The 20065-nt window shown below is 40.4% G+C and overlaps 1 protein-coding gene across 3 annotated transcripts in view; it reads left to right on the forward strand.

The window, feature by feature from the left end:
• hdac4 (histone deacetylase 4) overlaps nt 1–20065 on the forward strand; it is a 195460-nt gene that overhangs the window by 85747 nt on the left and 89648 nt on the right. Inside the window, exon 1 of one of the 3 annotated variants that reach the window (XM_081369250.1) lies at nt 10075–10201. The exons of the other annotated variants lie outside the window; for them this stretch is intronic. Within the exon in view, the coding sequence (XP_081225376.1) occupies nt 10198–10201 (4 nt within the window). The 5' untranslated portion in view covers nt 10075–10197. Of the gene's footprint in view, nt 1–10074; nt 10202–20065 lie in introns of those variants that run through there. 3 annotated transcript variants of the gene reach the window in all.

The raw sequence follows: 20065 nt of genomic DNA on the forward strand, positions 1-20065 counted from the left end.
AACATTTATCGAACTCTTGATATCGTTTTATCGAGAAAAAATATATTGCGATAATTATCGTTATCGTTTTATCGCCCAACCCTAATTCAGAATTTATTTGAACAAATTATTATTAGATGTTTGAATAACAAACAGTTTGTTTTTGTATGTTTAAAATAAGTGTTCCTTCATAAAAGTAAAGAATAAAAACAACTCAATGAAAACGTTAAATACAGCGAAATACAAAGTCTGTCATGAATCTCTAGATTGCGTAGACTGATAGGTCTGTCAAACTCAGGGCACAGCTGATTGGTTCTTGCCGTATCAGTAGCCAAAGCGAGCTTTCAGAAACCCTCCATCTTCCCCAGCTCCACCTGTGTATATCTGCTATAGGTAATTCATGTTTGCAATTTTGTACAGCAACAGCATGTCTTTCTGGCATATCTAAATCACCAAGACCAAAAATATCACAAAAAAAAAAAATGAACACCAAGGCTCCAAAAATGCATAAAATGTTATAGTGGACACAGATCACATTTCGAGCATGCACGCTCTTTGTTAGAAGAGCCATTACAATGCCAAACACTTTTCACAGAGTTTGCGTCATGACAGAAGTTAATTCCTGACGTTCCTCAGGGCTATTGTGAAAAATGTTTGGGTCTTTTGACGTCACAGTCACTTGTCCAGCCTGGCCAGTTTGCACGTACACAGAGCTGCTGTTGATGAACAGATGACAGCCGGATGAGCAGAGGTGCAAAAAAGTGAAGGGGCGCAATCTTAAGTTGAAAAACAGGTCAACACAACTGCATGTCACAGAATGCACACTGTGGCACATTAAAAATTTTAAATACTTATATTGTAAAACCTAATGCTTATTTAAATATTTTAAATAAAATGTATTTGTTGTAAATTCATCTTGTGAAGAAATCTAAAAATATACCAGTCATAAAAGTAAAGCATTTTAATTATAAAAACAGTGATATTGTGAAATATTAATACTGTTTAAAATGTAATTTATTCCTTTGATGTAAAGCTGAATTCAGTGTCACATGATCCGTCAGAAATCATTCTAATATGCTAATTTGGTGCTCAAGATTTATTATTATCAATGTTTAAAACAATTATGCTTCTTAATGTTTTTGCAGAAACGTTATAATATTTTTCAGGATTCCTTGATGAATAGAAAGCTCAAAAGAACAGCATTTATTTAAAAAAAAAATATATATATTTTTTGTAATATTATAATTGAGTAAAAAAAAAAAGAGTATTTATTAATTTCCTAAACAAAAAGAAAAGTGTTCTTACCTCAAACGTTTGAACAGTAGGTTGCTGTAAATATATTAAAAGTATGTTAGTATAGACTTTGATTTTGTCTCTTCAGGCAGTATTTCACTTTCCATCTGGACAGAAAAATGATTTAACTCTGAAAACTTGTTGAAAGTCAAAAATCCTAATGGAACTTGTTCAAGATTCCTTTGGGATCGTCTGTCATCATTTAGAACCAGTCCTTATTGAATAAAAAAGATATCACTGGATAAACTGAAATTCTTGCAGGATTTACAATCCGGTGCACAATCCAATCAATTCAACAGGAACACGTTACACGTCTGTTGAGAACTACTTTTTCCTTACAAGAAAATTCCCATAGGATAGACTCCAAATATAGATTTGATATATAAAAATCCCCCCCAATTGTTTTTCAAGCATCGGTGTGAAGTTGTAAGCAGAATCATTTGGAACTGTTTGGATTTCAAGTGTTTTGTGTTGGACCTGTTGGGAGTAGTTTGTGGTGTTTGTGGGATCATGTTCCCCAGGTCCATGTCTCAGGATGTTGATCAGTGCTCTGTCTGTCACACTTGTGTGTTTGTGTGTGTTTGGCATGATCCAAGAGGAGAGTCAAGAGCATTCAAAGTAGCAATTAGCCACAATGAGCAAATAAACTGTACTACAAACTGTGCATGAAAAGCTGCAATTATCTTGTTTGTGGAAACCAAAGTAAAATTTGGAAGCATCCCATTCATGTGGTCTGCTCTCTGTGGACATTCATTTGTAGTAGATTCTCTCTCTCTCACTGTTTGTGTGTGTTTTTATGGACTGCCTGTCAAAAAGTCACATTTTAGTATCATTAAAATAATATTCTAGGTTGTATTAATATTTTGTTTTCATTTTCATTTTAGTTAAAGTTTTAGTAATTTTGTTTCCCCCCCTCATTTTTATTACTTTTTTAAAAAATATATCTATATATTTTTTAATTAATTTTTATTTCAGTTTTAGTTATTTGAGCACATAAAGGAAAACTGAATAAGAATGACAAATGTGTCTGACATCTGGCTGAAATAAAATAAAAATATTTTATTTTAATTAACATTTACTTTATTTCAAGTGGAATAGTTTTTTATGGTTTTAGTTAACTGTGATAACTGGTTTGGACATACTCGAATTTATTTTCTACTATCTTAAAGGTCCTTTTTGTTCTGTTAGCTTCATTCAATGGAATCGCAATGGAATTTATCAGTGCATCTTCCATTAGTTGGACAAACATTGGTTGGACAAATGATCCAAACTCATGTCAGAGGATGGTAACTTAAAATGTTAGAAAAAAAAAAAAAAAAAAAAATATATATATATATATATATATATATATAATTTTTTTTTTTTTTTGCATTATTCTTTCTACTTAATTCTATGCAATTTCTTAGTTTTAATATCTTACCATTGTCCTAAAATGTTTTAAATAATACTAATAAAGAATAAGTGTGTGTGTGTGTCTGTCCAGACTTTTTGTCTGGTAGTGTACATGGAGAGATAGATACCTTTTCTCTTAGGCTTGTGATTTGTAAGATGATGTTTGCTGGCTTGATTTTGCTCATATTTTATTTTACCCTATCAGCAATTCATTCTAGGTCTGCTCTGAATGGGCTTAAGTAAATGTCTCTGGCTTCAAGTCATTGCATCAATGTTTCTTTTCAAGTTTGAAGGGAGCACTATTAACGTTGGTGTATAAAACAGATGGAGACTGTGGCTTCACGTGTTTTATTCTAATGAAACGCTGTTATATCTATCTCAGTGCTCTGTGAGTTTGCAGCTGGACAGTTTCACACACACACACAGACACTCACACACACACACACACACACACACACACACACACACACACACACACACACACCAAGGCAGGATTATAAATAGCATAAATCAATAATAAATGACACAGTATTTCACATATTTGGAGTTGGGCTTCAGTGCCCTAAGGGGGAAGGATGAAAATATCATTCTTGCAGTCCAAACCCCCCCCCTCCCTCCTCTCTCTCTTTCTCTCTCTCTCTCTCTCTCTCTCTCTCTCTCTCTCTCTCTCTCTCTCTCTCTCTCTCTATTTCAGGTCTGTCGATCCCCTCTGAGTACAGCGAGGCTTCTTGTTTATACTGTAGCATCCATCTTTTATTTATTTCCCTCATCTGTTTGGTTGGCTGCAGATTTCTCCATTCAGAGCTGATCATTAGAGGAGCTGCATTATTTACCATTCTGGCCCGCATCGCTGAAAGCAGGCGAGAAATGGGGAGAGAAAGGGTGTCCTATATCCATAAGCCCATTTTAGCACATTAAAGTGGCACAGAGTAAGTGACAGTGTCTCCAATAGAGATCGACAGATGTTGTTTTGTTATGACTGATAAGGATTGTTTTAATGTTTGAGTGCTCAATAACCCATATGTATACACTTACTTCACTTTTGTTGAAATCTTATGGGCTAACGCCAGCATGGAATAGCTGGCCAATTGTCGCGAAGTATGCAAATACTGACAGGCTTGCGGGCAGTATGAAATGCATGGGCGCGACAATTGTGTCAGAATCTCTTTCTTCACGCTGTCATCGTTGAAGTTGCACCTGAGGACTAGTTACCTTTTCTTCCTCGCATCCGATGGCTAACCTTTTCAGGATTTGTGCGGCCCCCATCGATCCGCCCCACACCTATGAGTACTGCGTCGCCTGCCTGGGCCTGGCCCACGCCGAGACGGCCTTCTTGGACTCCACGTGTGTGCACTGCGCCGTCCAAGAGTACGTGGTAAAGTCGTGGTCTGCACAACAATCGTTGTGCGTCCAAACGGACGAGGCGGAAGCCCATGGCTCTGTGCGCATGCCCCCTGTCAAGGGGACGGTTGCCGTGCATTTGTGCCCGTCCATTCGTCTCTGGGCGCGGATCTCAGCTTGCAGTCCAAGCCGTGCAAGTTCACGGCTCATCTGGCTGAAAAAAGAAAGGCTCCAATCACTCCCTCCGGCCTCCTTGGTGACGCCGTGGAGTCAGTTACAGAGCATTTCTCTGAGGCGTAGAAGCGCGAAGGCTATGAGTCACGAATATTGCCCCGTCGCTCATTCCAGCCCTCGTCGAGGTCTCTCTCTTCGTCGGCACCCGCTTAAGATTGGCTGAGCACCCCACTGCGGCTCTCCACCCTGAGCCGGACGTTCGCCGTAGGCAGTGGGCGGGACCGGGAATGTAGCGTCACTGACCACGGAAAGCACCGTCCTCGGCTACCAAGCCTTCGTCCTACGGACCATCCAAAAGGAAGAGAGTTCGTTGGAGGCCCTGCCCCCAAGCGCCGTGTTCTGCATCATGTCCCCCTCTGTTCCTGTAGGCGACATTTGCAATGTTTGTGTGCTGTTTGTGTGAGCTCAACAATAAGAGCACATATCCCTTCACACAAAGGGCAGTTTCCTCCTCATACACTCAACACTGTGTCACTCGCCCTGCCCCGAGCAGCGCAGAGTCGCAGTCCGTGCATATAGTGGCCTCCCGATGAAACGCGAGAGTGCTAGTTTTCCCCCACCGTGCACGACATCGCACGTACCCGATCGGCAGCCAGCCTGGCTGGGGCAGGGCTCCAGTCTACAAACTGGCAACAGCGGCCATAGGACTAATACGGCCGCGGTGTCATTTTCTAGATGCATGAACAGTTATTCCAGGCGTTTCACCTTGGCTACTGGGGATAATTCAACACAGGTATTCTCTTCAGTCCAGACGCAGACCACCCCACGTCAGGCGTGGGTCCGTCACTGACTTTGCCTCAAAATGGCCCGTTCTGAGAATGGAAGTGCACAGCCGATATTTCATGGTGCCCAAGAGGAATGGAGGACTCCGTCTGATACTGGACCCGAGAACCATCAACCAAGCACTTCACTAGTGCACATTCAGGAGGAAAGACCCCCCTCAATGTGAGCTCACTCGTCGAGGTCTGTCGCCTCTTCATGGGCCATGTAGGCGCGTCTTTAGGTTTGTATGTTTTGCAACCGGCTGATCTTCACAGAACAGTGCTTTCGGTTAGTGATTATCCTCGATTATCTCCTAGTCTTGAGTCTTGACTGCGGGTTTGCGCAGTTGTTGCTGCTTCGGCTGCTGACGCTGTACTTATGTTCATACTGATTTGTGTTTATGCTGTAATGTTGCCCTGTATCCTTCAGTGCAACTGGCTATTCTGATCTAACTGCGTATATTCACAGTTGTCGTCGATATGGCCGCTGACGTATCCATGGCCGGTGTAGCTTGGCCCCGTTTTGCCCAGGCTCATCTTCACTAGTCTCACGGCGGGATATAATACAGTTCCCGAAGTGTAGATACACAATGTAGAGTTACCGCTCTCGAAAGGGAACGTCTCCGGTTACTATCGTAACCTCGGTTCCCTGAGAGGCGGGAACGAGACATTGCTTTAGCCGCCGTGTTCGCTGTTCAATCAGCTGTGCTGATTCTGACGCAACTGTCGCACCCATGCATTTTATACTGCTCTCGAGCCTGTCAGTATTTGCATACTTCGTGACAATTGGCCAGATATTCCAAGCTGGCGTTAGCCCATAAGATTTCAACAAAAGTGGAGAAGGGAGGAGTTCCCGCAGCAAAGCTACGCAATGTCTTGTTCCTCTGCAAGATCTCTAAAGACCTTCACCGCTTCTTTTCAGAATCCCATTACTAGGTTTTGAGGCACTTGAATTATACATTGAAGTTGTTTACGTACAGAATAGGATATTTAAGGCACCTGTGCTTTAAGTGTTTTTTAACTCGTACATTGTAGTGGAAGGCCAGCAAGATTTCCGGCCACCTCCACACATCCTGGTAAACTTTCTCTTCTTCCACTGCCTTTTAAGTGCTTTCTATTTCTGCCCTGTTTATCACAGCAGATCTGTTGTTAAAACTAGTTTTATCCTGGGGCTTTCTGAGGCATCATGGGCTGTAAAACTGTCATGGAAAAGGCCTTCCCACTCACGAGTGCGTGATTCGGGGAGAGGACCTGCTTTGCATGAGCTCTGGCTCTCTTTTTGGCCGAGCTCCATGTGTATGAAGCCCAGGTGCTTTTTTCAATGGGCACTTTTGTTGTTGATCAAAGTACCTCACTGACATCACTGCTAGAACTCTTGACTCTCACTCGTTCCCAACTGAGGTTTACAGATGGGCTATTTTAGTCCACTGCGGTGTGTTTACGTGCCTGTTATCTCTGGAATCAGTTTGTAGTGAAGATGTGTTGGCGTCATGGCCTTCAACATGTTCTGATCATTCAGGTCAAACTAGATTTTTACATTATGTGAAGAAAAAGTGAGTTCTGATTGCCTTTTGCTAAACTCACCAGGGTGTTGTGGGATGTTCCAGGACGTTGCTTTGCTGTTTCTAAGGTGTTCTGAGTGTTTGTTAGTATGTTGCTATGCAGTTGCTATAGGGTTCTAATTCAGATTGTGATTACTTTTCAACATTCCAAATCTTATTGACCGCAAATGTTTAAACAGTAGTCTACACTAACTTCCAAAAGATTGGGGTCTATTGAACAATGAATCCTGAAAAAAAAAAAACTTAATAGAAAAATATTAAGCTTTAAGACTGGAGTAATGATGCTGAAAATTCAGCTTTGCATCACAGGAATAAATTACATTTAAAATATTTTCAAATAGAAAACAGTTATTTTAAATTGTGATAATATTTCACAGTATTACTGTTTTGACTGTATTTTTGATCCATAAAGACAGCCATGGTGAGCATAAAAACCTTACATATATAATTGAGCAAAAAAGCAAAAAATCAGCAAGTAACAACATGCCATTCAGTAAAGTGAGTCAGATTAATTCAGTCTCTGTCCTGACTGATTCACAAGCTTTTGATTGACTTAATAGAGCTTATCCATCCAACCATCATCATGTTGTATTGGATGGATGGATGGATGGATAAGCTCTATTAAAATGAATTAATCCCTTTTTGAGAATCTTTTTATATTAATATGCACTGGTTGGGCTGTATGTTTTTGTTTCACTAAATAGTATCAGTTCAAGAAATAATTCTTTCTGGAATCAAACTTTACTGATTGGTGTCTATGCTTTTGTTCAACTAAAGAATCAGTTGATATGAATATATATATATATTTAATTATTCGTATGAACTGATTCATTTTAGTTAAACGGGAACATAGACTGTATGTTTTTGTTTAAATAAAAATATTTTTTTTTTTTTTCATCTGAAGCCCAAAGTATACTTCGGCCGTCCGCTTTCCGCAACGGTTACACTGTCTGTGTGATGTAATTTTCGTCACTAGGAGGGTCCTCGGACATCCATTTTTTGTGTTTTTGCACAGACGGTGCACATACAACAGTGTTGTGTGCACGCGCCGAACGCATCTTTCCATGCTCACTGCCAAAAGAGTTTACTTTGAAAGGGTCTTTGAGAAGGAGCGGAAGGTGGAAAATGAAGTACCCAGGCCTTAAGGCACAGGTTGGACTGTTTCTACTTCAAAGAAACAGCTCCCAGAACTTATTTTTAATATATATATATATTTTTTTTTCCAAATTGCCTAACTCCAGAAGTAATATTAATCAACCGTGTATGTTTTTTTTCTTCAGCAAAAATAACTGTTTAGGGATGCATTCATAAAATTATTCCTAGCGTTATGAAATATGACTTAAGCTATACTGCCAATCCCTAATTTATACTACACTGTCCCTTGTTCTAAAGTGCTCTGACTAATCCGAAGAAGAGGGAATGTTGATTACATTTGATCTCTTGTGATGTGGAAGATAATTATCTGATTGCGTGTTTGTTTATGTGAGAGTTGAGATTGTGTTCTCTCTTTATTTTGGGGCTGAGCTGAGTTTTAATGCTCCAGGCTCTTTGTAAAGGATCCAACAGCACTTCGTTTTGGGTGTTGGCCGTGTGGTATTGTTTGCTTGGCGTCTCTGTATGAAAGGGATCTGTAGGATAAATATTTCAGCGCTCTCTTTCTCTCCCTGTCTCTTGGTCTTTCTGTGCCCATATCTGTACACACTGCGTATTGATTAACATTGAGCCCAAGTAAATGTGCCATTGATTTTCTGCTTTGTTAAGCGCCAGGCTTTACCAACGTGGCCTGTCAAGGCAGGCTGTCCTGTGAAGATGGACCTCCTCTTCACTTCTCCCGAACCCTTTGGTAAAACACACAATCTTCCGAAAGATACCATGTTCATGGACGGGGCGTGTGTGGCGTCACATGATGGAGTCTGCCGCTCAAAATCCCGACCACGCTCCATCCGTCACGGCTCTAATGTTCTCATTTGTGATTTCTCTCAAGCACCTCGTTCTCCAGCTTTCTTATTACCTTCAATTATTCAAAGACGAAAGAGCTAATCATGCGTGTTGTTTTTTCTTCCCAACAATGGTGACCTAAGTCTTCCAGATTAATTAGGTGACAGACAAACTAGGCTGGGGAATGGGATATTAGTATTTTTAGAGTTATGGGATTTCCCTGAACAGTGTGCTGGAGATGATCAATAGCCGTACACAGGGTTTGAGCTCATGATCGTAAAGATATTCCTGAGTCAATCGATCAATCAATAAAACTCAAGAGGAACTGTAAATGAGCTCTGCATAAAGCCATCAGGGAATGGGAATGTTAAATGTGTAGTAAGATGAGATGTGTTCACATGTTTTTTTTCCCCTATTCCTACTCAAAAATTAAACTTGACACCGTGTTTTTTTCAAACCCCTGAGATTACTTTAAGATGTTTAGAGATTTTTTTCATTGGTCCTATAGACCTTATTCACAGCAGCGCCATCTTTGATTTTTAATGGGAATGAAAGCAAGGCTATGAGGTATAGACGTGCATCTCTTCAGTGGGTTGTGCTGTTATTTAATGTGTTTTTTTACAAAACACTGCAAAAATATATTTTCGAAGAAACTTCAGTAGACATACAACTCCAGACAACATGAGCTGTGGAAAATTATAAGTGATCTAGGAGCTTTATACAGTAAAAATCACACTCATTTTCTTTTTTCATTTACTCATCATTTTTTTACTGTCTTTAAATGCCAAATGCTTATTGAAGAACTACACTAGAAACATATTTATTAGGACTTAAAAATGTAATCGCACAAAAGGGTTATAATGCTTGAAAGAGCCATGTTTTAATATAACTCTGATTGTATTCGTCTGAAAGAAAGTCATGTACACCTAGGATGGCTCGAGGGTGAGTAAATCATGGAGTAATTTTCATTTTTGGGTGAACTATCCCTTTAAGCTATATTCTAAAAAAGTATATTTGACTTTTTCAACTTTAGTCAACATTTTCACATATCATACCATTATTTCTGATTATTTCACTTACTGTACTTTATCCACAGTGCTTTATGAATTGAATGGTTCATATTAAGCACTTCTGTGTTTTTCCAGATGTTCAAACACCTTTTTCCTTTGAACCAAACGATTGTTGTTATTTACCTAAGAGCTTGCTGGTTTGGTTTCGAGCTCTTAATTGCAGAATCGTTGGGAGAAAATTAATGAGGAAAAATTCTTGCCAAACTAAAGCCACTGAAAAAGTGGGTGGTCACCGTTATGCTCTATGTAAACATCAGAGTAGTGTGCTAATGACAGGGAGAGAGAGAGAGAGAGTCTTGGAGCTTCTGTGAATCTGCCCCGTGTTCCAGGAAACTACAGCAGTGCACATAAACACTCAGCATGCCTGCAACGGCTCTGTGATGTCACCAGCTGAGAGGAAGGGCGGGCGGGCAAGAGAGAGAGAGCGAGAGAGAGAGAGAGAGGGGAGGGGCAAGGGTGACGGAGTGAGATACAGACACAGCCGGAGGGAAGAGAGTCAGTGAGAGTGAGACGGGGAATGTGAAAGACCGAGAGAGAGCCACACTCAGCTCTGTTAGAGGCATCGAGCGCATCGTAACCCCTCCGGCTCACTGTCTGCCGTCTCCCTGCTCTGGACTTGAGGGGCTGATGGGTAAGTGCCATTTCTGTACAGGGTGTTCTGAGTGAGGGAGGTTGAGTGGGCGGACGGGTGTGTGAAGACTATGGCTTTATTGCATGGTGCTGAGATACGCTAACACTCTTGTGTGGGTGTGTGTACACGCACGCTGCATCCTTGAACGCTCTCTGTTGAGTGGTGAGAGTGATGAGAGCTTTTCAATGCACTTTATTGTCACTGTTTTGTTCCGTGTGTGTGTGTGTGAGAGAGAGAGAGAGAGAGAGAGAGAGGTGTTCCGCTTGGCTGTGCTTGTGGCGCAGGGTCTCTGTCCAGGACAATCTGTCTGGTGAGGATGGAAAGTAGGGCTGGGCAGCGTGATGTTGGACGTGTCAGCCGGTAGAGATACCGCTGTACCGTTTATACCGTGGGAGATGCGTCTACTCAGTGGGCAGGACTGCGTTACGTTGTTTACACCTGCGAGCGGTACAGAAACATGGATTAATGCAAATGCAAAGCAGGACGTGTCCCGAACGAGTCAAGACAAGGAACTTGTTATTACGAGGTGTTTGGCACTGCAAAGTGCAGTTTTGTTGGTTACGGTTGCCAAGTAACATCGCAACTTGCCGCATTCATATAGAATTCAACTGATGAGGTCACATGTGCACGTTTATTGGTTATTTTACAATGGCTTCGAAAAATGGTTCATCCAATCGGAATTAAGAGCCAAAACTAGCTGTGTATGATTTCTGTTCTTAATTGAATATAACAGTTGATATATTGATATATATTGATATGAACAGTTTAATTTGGAAGTATTTAATTCACTATCCAATAGGCAAAACCACATGCTTATTTAACATATAACATAACTGTTGAATTTACAACGACCTGTCTTGTTATTGTTAACTAATGCTAAAACTATTAAAAATCATTCATCGATATAAAAAAAAAAAAAAAAAAAAGTAAAAAATAAGTATTTGATGGAAAACTTAAACTTGGTATGTAAGGGAAATAAATAAAGTTGAAGTACTAAACTTAAAAATTAAAGCTATATAGAAAGTACTGATAAAAATGGCAAAAGCACAAAACAAATTTACTAAAACTTTACCAAAATAAATGTATGCACCTCTTGATGGAAATAAATGTTGTGATGGTATTCCATCAAGATGTGCATATATTTTTTTGGTCAAGATCTTGTATTGACAATGCAAGAGTCCAGCTCTCTGTAAAGTCTCCTCCAGCACATCCCAAAGACTTTCAATGAATTTAAGGTCCTGACTCAGAGGTGCAAAACCATATGTAAAAATGATTCTTCATGCTCCCTCCCAACCATTCTTTCACAATTTGAGCCTGATGAATCTTGACAGTGTAATCCTGGAATATGGCCATGATGTGTTTTCCTCCATGGTTGTTTAAGAAATGAAAAGCTACACACTCCATCATTAGGGTTAGAAGAACTGTTGCCAAACATATAACATGATAGAAACATAATAATCACTGCAATAATGAACTAATCATAGACTTTTAAAGATTTTCCTATTTAAATCCAAACAGTGACTTATATAAAGTGTGTGTAAGTACAGTGTGTATATATAAGATAGGGATTTTTAGAGATGTTTTGAAGATGATTTTGGTGTCTCAGTATCTTTGTCATTGAAGAGGGGTTGTCATGAATGTGTTGGCCAGTGTGTGCACAGCCCCCCCCCCCCCCCCACACACACACACACACTCTCGCTCTCGCTCTCGCTCTCGCTCTCGCTCTCTCTTAGTCATCCAGGAGCCTGCAGTGTCCTACCTCAGTGCCATTCACATTTGAATGGGCATTGCTCACCCCTCCTCTCCCTATTAAAAGCACATGTGACAATCGTCCGGTGGCTTCACAGAGCAGCCCAGCATGCAGCACTGTTTTCATTCACCTTCAGTATGTCCGTCTCTTTATATTTAGAGTTTTCTCAAGTTTTAATGAGGGAAAGCTTTCATTCAAACCATCTGCTGAGAGGTCTACCGATCCATTAGTCTCATAGACAGACTTCTGATTATCGCCTTAAGGTATAACATCGGTTTGCTGTTTATTCAGCCCAAGAACTGCCAACTTAAACATGAAGATACTGTCTAATCAACATGAAATCAACCAATAACAGTTTTTGTTTTATGTCGTTTAGTGGCAGGCTTATTTGTTTTTTTGTTTTTTTTGGATTCAATAGTTTGTGTCATGACTCAAAAATTATTAATTTTTTTTTGTATGAATTCAAATATTTTAATACGATATGGATAGGTAAATATGGTGATTTGTTTTACTATTTACTTTATATAATGGTGCAGATTTTCACTGTATTTTACTTCTTGCCTTAAACATTGTGAATCTACTGTGGCTAAAGTGTTTGAAATGATGATGAAGAAAAAAATAATAATTTCAGGATGAATACAGGAATATCAAGAAAATTAATATCAACAAAGTAATAAAGGATGTTAAGATATGTAATTTTCACCTATATCGACCTGACCTGAGCAGGACATTCATAATATCAATATCATAGATTTGAAGCACAAGTTAATCCTAATCCGGCCATGCTGAGTCAAACTGCTACTCTGCTAGGGGACCTGAGGATATAAATAGCTCCAGCTGCTGATTGCTCCCTCCATTGGAGGGAAATGCCTGGAGCATCTTGTTAGAGGTGGAGTCTGGATGAGGGCGAGAGACCTTGTCTCATAGAGAGAGAGAGAGAGAGAGAGAGAGAGCTGATACAAACTTGTGTCTGTATTTCTTATGAAGGGCTCTTTATTTCCTGATATAGCTGTTCATAATCAGAACTTTAGTTATCAGAAGTTTTGATCGTTTTCTTTAATCTTTTGATGATATTCAACGCATTTTGATATAATTACTCTAAGATGACATAAAAGGTGTTTTTTTTAATCATCAGAACAACCTTTTTGCCCAAATAGCCAAATGCAAAAGGCTTCAAAAATTATGTACACCAATACAATAACACTTACTGTATTTAAAATGGATAAATATATAATTTATATTTAATATAAGTTACAAAAAATATATGTATATATTGTAATGTAAACTTCAATGTACAAACTGTTTTTGTTGAGGTTTGCATCAGATGAGTACATTTTGAATAATATATTGTAATATCACCCATCCCTAGTATGAAAATAGTTCTTGATTTAATCATGTTTAATTCTAAGCAAATTTAACTGTTTCCCCGACAGCATTTTTTTTTTTTTTTGCCAGCCAGTGTTTTTTTTTTTTTAAATAATTTTCACAAACATTTCATGGCCCCTAGAATATTTTGTTGTATGAATATCTGAACATGCAATATATCAAAAGAAAGCACAGAGCCTCTTTTTTATCACCACTTGAATGTGGGTGAGTTTCATTTAAAAAAAAGGAAATCTTTTAACAAAAAGCTGAGAAAACCGTACATAAGCAATGCTTTTATCGCTTGTTTCTGCTCCTTTTTGCCTGTGTTTTGATATGGAGATTCTCTATTCTTTCAAGATGCCTAATAGCACCCCCTACCGTATAACAATGAAAACCCGGAAAGCCAGAAAATTCCGTCAATGCCGGGTAAGCGTTGTCTCATAAATAACGGAAAATTCCGTCAATGGCGTGGAAAGAGTTAAACTGCTTTATAATCAAAATAAACAAGTCAGTGCATCATTAATACTAGAACCCAATTGTTTTTCTATCAAACTTTCCAGGCCTTGCTGTTGACCCTGTGACCTCACCATAATGAGGGTGACTGAAGGGTCCGGACTCATTTGGGTGATATAGTATAATGGCACTTTAACAAGTTTGGACTGAGAAAATGGGCACGGTGGTTCATTAACTGGGATAATTGGCAATGGCAGCTATACATTATCCTCTGTTTACTGTAAACATGTCATTTCTGATCAGCATTTTGAGCACCCGCTCTCAGAAATAAGCACGCTACGAAGGATTGCGTGTCTATATCTACTTTCTTTCTGTTTGTTTTGTCTCGCTGATGGCTGGATTGGTGACGCCATGCTTGCGGCGAGATTCGGCGGACACTCCTCAATGATAGCGACCGGTTCTTCATGCACATCTCTTTATGCTGTGATTACAGTGCACTCCCCGCATGAGAGGCTGTAATTGTGCATTCATCGCAAGCCTCTGAGTAAAGCGTGGGTGCCAGTGACCAGTGATTTTCGCTGTACTTGAATTAATGGAATAAATTTCAAGGCTTCCAGTGAAGTGCAATTTTACTGCCTCATCCGTCCAGGTGGACAAGTTAGCAGGGCATTTAGATAGCACTCAGGGCTTGGGTTCAGAAACATTTAGGGTTTATTCTTTTGTTGTCATCTTCCAGTAGTTGACTGGATGAGGAGATAATTGTCCTGTAGATGATAGCATGAGCCGGGGGAAGATAAGAGCATCGATTGATTTCGGTAGTGCTGTAGACTGTTCTAGTCTTATGAAGAATAAACATGTTGCAGTGAAGCTTAATGGGAGCTGTATCCTGTTGGTGGAATTATGATTTTATACACGCACACACTTGCAATTCACTTTCTCTCCGCTGTTCAAGGCCAGATGCGAGGTTGGTGCCAAGTGCGGACGTCTATATGGAAGAGCTGAGTGTGTAGGCCTTTTACTTAAGCGGCTGTTTAGACTAAAAGAGACTTTTGAAGAACACTCCTCTAGCTGCCCGCGTTTGTCTTTTAGCCTGCGTAGCCAAGCGAATGTTCAGGGGCCGCTGCGTTCAGGAGTCGTTAGAGCCACCCGGCTGGTAAACACACGCGCCGATACCACGGCAACCCCACTGATGTCATCATGACCTCATAAGCGACTTAATGTCTCGCTTATTTAAAGAATGGAGGGTGGAGGAGTGGGGATGGAAAACTGAAAGACCCCATCACTCTCCCTCTCATCCCTCTTTCTCTCTATCTCGATCTGAATCTCACAAAACATGTTCATGTCAAATAAATGTCCCAAATGATCAAATGAAATGAAAATGTCCCAAAGATCAAATTAAATAAATGAATTATATTCTGTATAAATTGGGCTTTGGTAAGGTTGGTCGATTAGTCAACAGCTGACAAGTCAATTAATGAGTTTATTACCTTTAAAAAAAAATAAACTTTAATATTTTAGCTTTGGTGCTTTAGAAGGCATACATAGTTCTTTTCCACCAGAACAGTTTGGGTTCTCTGAGCCAGAGCCTGTTCTCGGCCAAGCGATCTGGAGCCGGTTAACTCTTCTGTTTTGCTGTTCACAGTACCGGTAGTGATTTTAGCATAATGGCAGCTCGCATAAACTACCGGTACAATCACCTGTCCTTTTTGGAGATATGTTGAAACTGTAGCCGTTGAATAGCTCGCTCTCTCGCACGCAGAGTTTTACATATTTAGATATAAAGAGCAATGTAGTGTAACGTTATTACGTTACTCAACGAGACTGCCAAAGACAGCATTTCTCCAGCTCCAGCAAGACCAGCAAGTTTTTAGGGCTGGAGTTGAACCAATCTTTCTGGCCCGGAACCCCCTTTTCTGCAGTGGAAATGCGTGTAACGGTCCGAGAATGGACAAAGGCAGAGAACCTACACCGGAGCCATGTTGGTGGAAAAGGGCTATCAGAGATGTAGCGTGCTAAAAGTAACTGTTGGTCTGTAAGCATATAGAGTGGTGCAGTGAGGGCCTATTTTGGTAGGCCAACTCGGAAGTTAGCATCACGCTGGTTCCCTCGACAAAAAACTAATTGGATTTTCCATAGGCTTTTGAATTATCACAAAAAAAAAGCTCTGTGGTCAACAAAAGTTTATGATACACTAAGCGCACTAGTGCGTAGATGAGTTTATCTGTTCAGCGTGATGAAGTTTAATGTCCCTGGCAGCGTCCTTTTTAGTCCCATTTAGCAACTTGTTAGCAACCGCTTTTTTCAAGATGTGTAACAGCTTTAAAAAATCATTAGTGGGGTATTACTGGTGTGTTTAATGTCGTATAACAAAACATGAAAATTGGATTGACTTCGGGGCGATGGAACCGGAAGTGCTAAAATGCTAACTCATGGTGTTTTATAGGTTTTGGCCTATAGAAATATGTCATCCCTGCTGCATGCTGGAGTCAGGTCAACAGCTCAAAGCATGTGAAATTGGACTGTATGAATGGACATTCACTCACATGATTTCATTGATCAGCTTTGGTGCAACAGTAACCTGCCAACACTCAGACATATTGATGAGCACTCCTGTGCTGTTCCTGCGAAGGCCCTGGGGAGCTGAAAAACAAGTGACTCATGCCATTTGTAGTCAATGTTTATGGACAAGACAGCTTACCATGGGCTATTTATAGTGGCTTCTGTTTGGAATTACTAAATTCTTCATTGTAATTCTCTGTCTTTTTCTCTTTTCTCTCAATGACTGTTTACATGCACATGGAAATTCTGATTTAATCTCGAAAATTTGTTCATTTTCCAATTATGTATGTCATATAAACCAGGTTGCCATAGTTCAATTAAGATATTTCAGTTTCTAGAATTCAATTGGAATTCTGTCACGTAAGCAACTTATTTAGCCTATTTCTGTTCATTTATATATGTGCATTTTCAAAATATATAAATAAATAGTGTACTGTATTAGACACCTCTTTTTCTGTCCTCATTCTTAATGTAGTCACTCCAGATTTTACAGCGTGCTCTGGACACTGGTCTATGATCATCAGTGTGGCCTGTCTCTCCATGGTACAGAACAAACGCCCCTCTATTCGCCCGAGCGTGGCCTGCGGTAACTGGGGCTCCTCTGACGTAATCAGCACGCAGTTCTGATGTTTCCCTAACACCTCATTATCCTCGGCATCCCAGTAGAGGGTCAGGGGTTCAGACAGGGACACTGTTCTGGAGGATGCGGCATTGGGCCAGGGGCCGGAGCCGTACTGGGCTTCTCAGGGAAGGCCTGTGTGTGCTGTTTGGGGGAAAAGAATGGAAAATTATGAGATTTGAGTTACTCAAACGTTGTTGGTATCAAAAGGTTTTGGTTTAGTGTTGGACGTAGTTCTCACAAGATGCGTTATTTTGTCCCAAATCAAACTGAATTGAATATAATGTAGGTGTCTTTAATGCGAAGTACTTCTATACTTGTAAGTATTATTACATAAGTAAATGCATATGTACACAATCAGTATATTAGATCTGTGCATTTGCTCTTAAAGTGACAGCAGCCTAATATTCCCACTGCTGTCTGTGTTTTTAATGTTAATCAAACAAAGGACAAAAAATCACACAGCTCTTGACTAAACTATATATTTATTTATTTATTTATTTATTTTTGCAGAAATTTTAGTTTCCAGGTATTCCAGATATATATGATCATTTTTATTTTATAACTTTAATTTTTAACTTTAAAGTATGGCTGTTTTTGGACCTTTTTTAATGTCTGCTTTTAATTTCTGTGTGTGTGTGTGTGTGTGTGTGTGTGTGTGTGTGTGTGTGTGTGTGTGTGTGTGTGTGTGTGTGTGTGTGTGTGTGTGTGTGTGTGTGTGTGTGTGTGTGTGTGTGTGTGTGTGTGTGTGTGTGTGTGTGTGTGTGTGTGTGTGTGTGTGTGTGTACTTGTACAACTATCTTTGTGAGGACCAGTTTGAGTTTTAGACCATTGGAGTGAGGACATTTTGGCCGGTCCTCACTTTCTGAGAGCCCTTTAAAGGCCTGTTTGAGGGTCAAGACTTGGTTTTAGGGATAAGGTTATAATTAGGTTAAGGGTAGGTTTAGGGTAAGGGTTCGGGTTAGGCACTTAGTTGTGATGGGTAAAGTTAGGTTAAGCGGCTAGAGATTGCACTGTGTCAATGAATGTCCTCAAAGATAGATGTACAAGTGTGTGTGTGTGTGTGTGTGTGTGAGTGCCTGTCCTTAAGTTCTGTCTTGTTTTAGTGAGCATTGTAGATGCGGATGCTAGTGTTTTAGGCAGGACCGTTGGTGTAGTAGAGATGCCTGAACTTACTCTCAGTAGAGTTGCACCTGTACCCATTTCCTGACTTAAATGTGATGGATAGCAGTGCAGAGTCCTCCCTGTCCCAGGATGCATCACTCCTCACAAGGTACATGGTATAATGGTTGACCGCCGCATTCATGGCCTTGGTGAATCAATCTCCATCAGTTAATGCTGTAGAACGGTGAGAGAGCGTGTGGGTGTGTATCTGCGTGTATGTTCAGCCGGTGCTGTGCGTGTCAGCAAATCCCCTTTTTCAGAACTAGCGCTGCAGGGGTGATTATTTCTCTTTACACTTATATTGCATCATTCTAATTGGGTAGAAATGCATATCCCCCCTATTCCCAGCGTGCCTCCTAACTGTAACATGCAGTGCCCTGGCTGTTATTAATGTCCGTAAAGTCTCCCTAAGTGTGTGCCAAGCGTCAATCCTCAGAGAGTGCCGCAAAGACTGGGATTACCCCGGCCTGTCGGCAAACTCCTAATGCAAATGTTACCTAATCCTCCCTGTACGAAATAATTACACTAGTAAACAAACTGTAGCGCTGCATCTGGGGTTTACTCACAGGGAAGGCTCATCCAACCACAGCACACTCTCTGGTGAGATTCAGGTGCCATGGAGTGTTTTTTACAGTTCTCAGTTCAGTTCAGTTGTGTGCCATTTCAGATTTTTTAAATCCCTGGATTGGACTGAATTTTAATGCAAGGAAATAAAATAAAAATGAACTGAAATTCAAAGATTTTTTTATTCAAATAACTTTTTATAGCTAGAAAGGACAACTTAAATGTTCAATGTTGGCTTGAGAAGTTTTAAAGTTTAAAAAGACTTGAAGTTTCAAGGTTTGTATGCTTGATGATGGACGGACGGACGGACGGACGGACGGACGGACGGACGGACGGACGGACGGATGGATGGATGGATGGATGGTTGGATGGATGGACCAACGGATAGATAGACCGTTGGGTGGTTGGATGGATGGATGGACAGATTGATGGCTGGATGGATAGATAGACCGATGGATGGATGAATAGAAACTGTAGATAGATTCAATATATTCCTCTTTCTTGACATTCCAATTCAACTTCCTGTGAGTTTTGGCCATTGCAATTCAAATTCATTCTCATAAATTGAAAGGGAGCCGCATAATGTCGGTTTTTAAGTGTCAGCCAATGGTTTTTCCCATCTGAGCTCTCTTCTAAACTCTTCTATTTTTAGCAGACCAAAATTAGTCTGTTTTCAATAAAAGACAATAAAACAGTGTTTATTAATTCAATTAGAGTTTCTGTTTGCTAGTGCACTTTTGTTTTCTTTGGCATTTTAATTACTGCTAATAGTCGTTTGTGTTTGTTTGGCCACTGGGCTTTGTTTGGACTGGGCGGCGAATGCAAATATGTCTCCTGACGGCATAGGCACGGATAAACAACGCTCTTATCGCCATTTATTTATGCAAAGTAAACGTGGAGGAAGTAGTTCATTAGTTGACGGCTTCCTGTCCAGCTGAGCGTGGGCTGCCAAAGAGCGTAGTGTCAATTCCAGGGGGTAGGGCATCAACGGCCCCTTTGTGACCAAGGATTTGCGTCATAAATATGATTTTATTTAATGATTTAGTCAGGGCAGTTTTTATTCCATGACATCAAATAGCCTTTGACGCTGGCCTTTGTGTGGCCTCAGGGCTTCCGCTGAGGGCTTTTGTTTCGCCTGCTATGGGGTCAGAGGAGCATCCTTGAACTTGTGGCATTAGGGGCATCGTGACGTCACATGAGTGGAGCTGACACCTAAAGCATGAATGTGGTCAGTGTTCCCCCTAAAACCTCTCCTATTCAGTAATGCACAAATGAAGCGGTCCCATGCCAGCAGTATGGACGTAATATGCTGTGAGAGGCTATTTATTGCAGACCACTTGTCTGCTTTGTTCACCTTGGCTTAGTTTTAGCCTGGCAAAAGAGACAGTAT

Source organism: Scardinius erythrophthalmus, assembly GCF_964197995.2.
Source record: "Scardinius erythrophthalmus genome assembly, chromosome: 6".
Lineage (NCBI taxonomy): Eukaryota > Metazoa > Chordata > Actinopteri > Cypriniformes > Leuciscidae > Scardinius > Scardinius erythrophthalmus.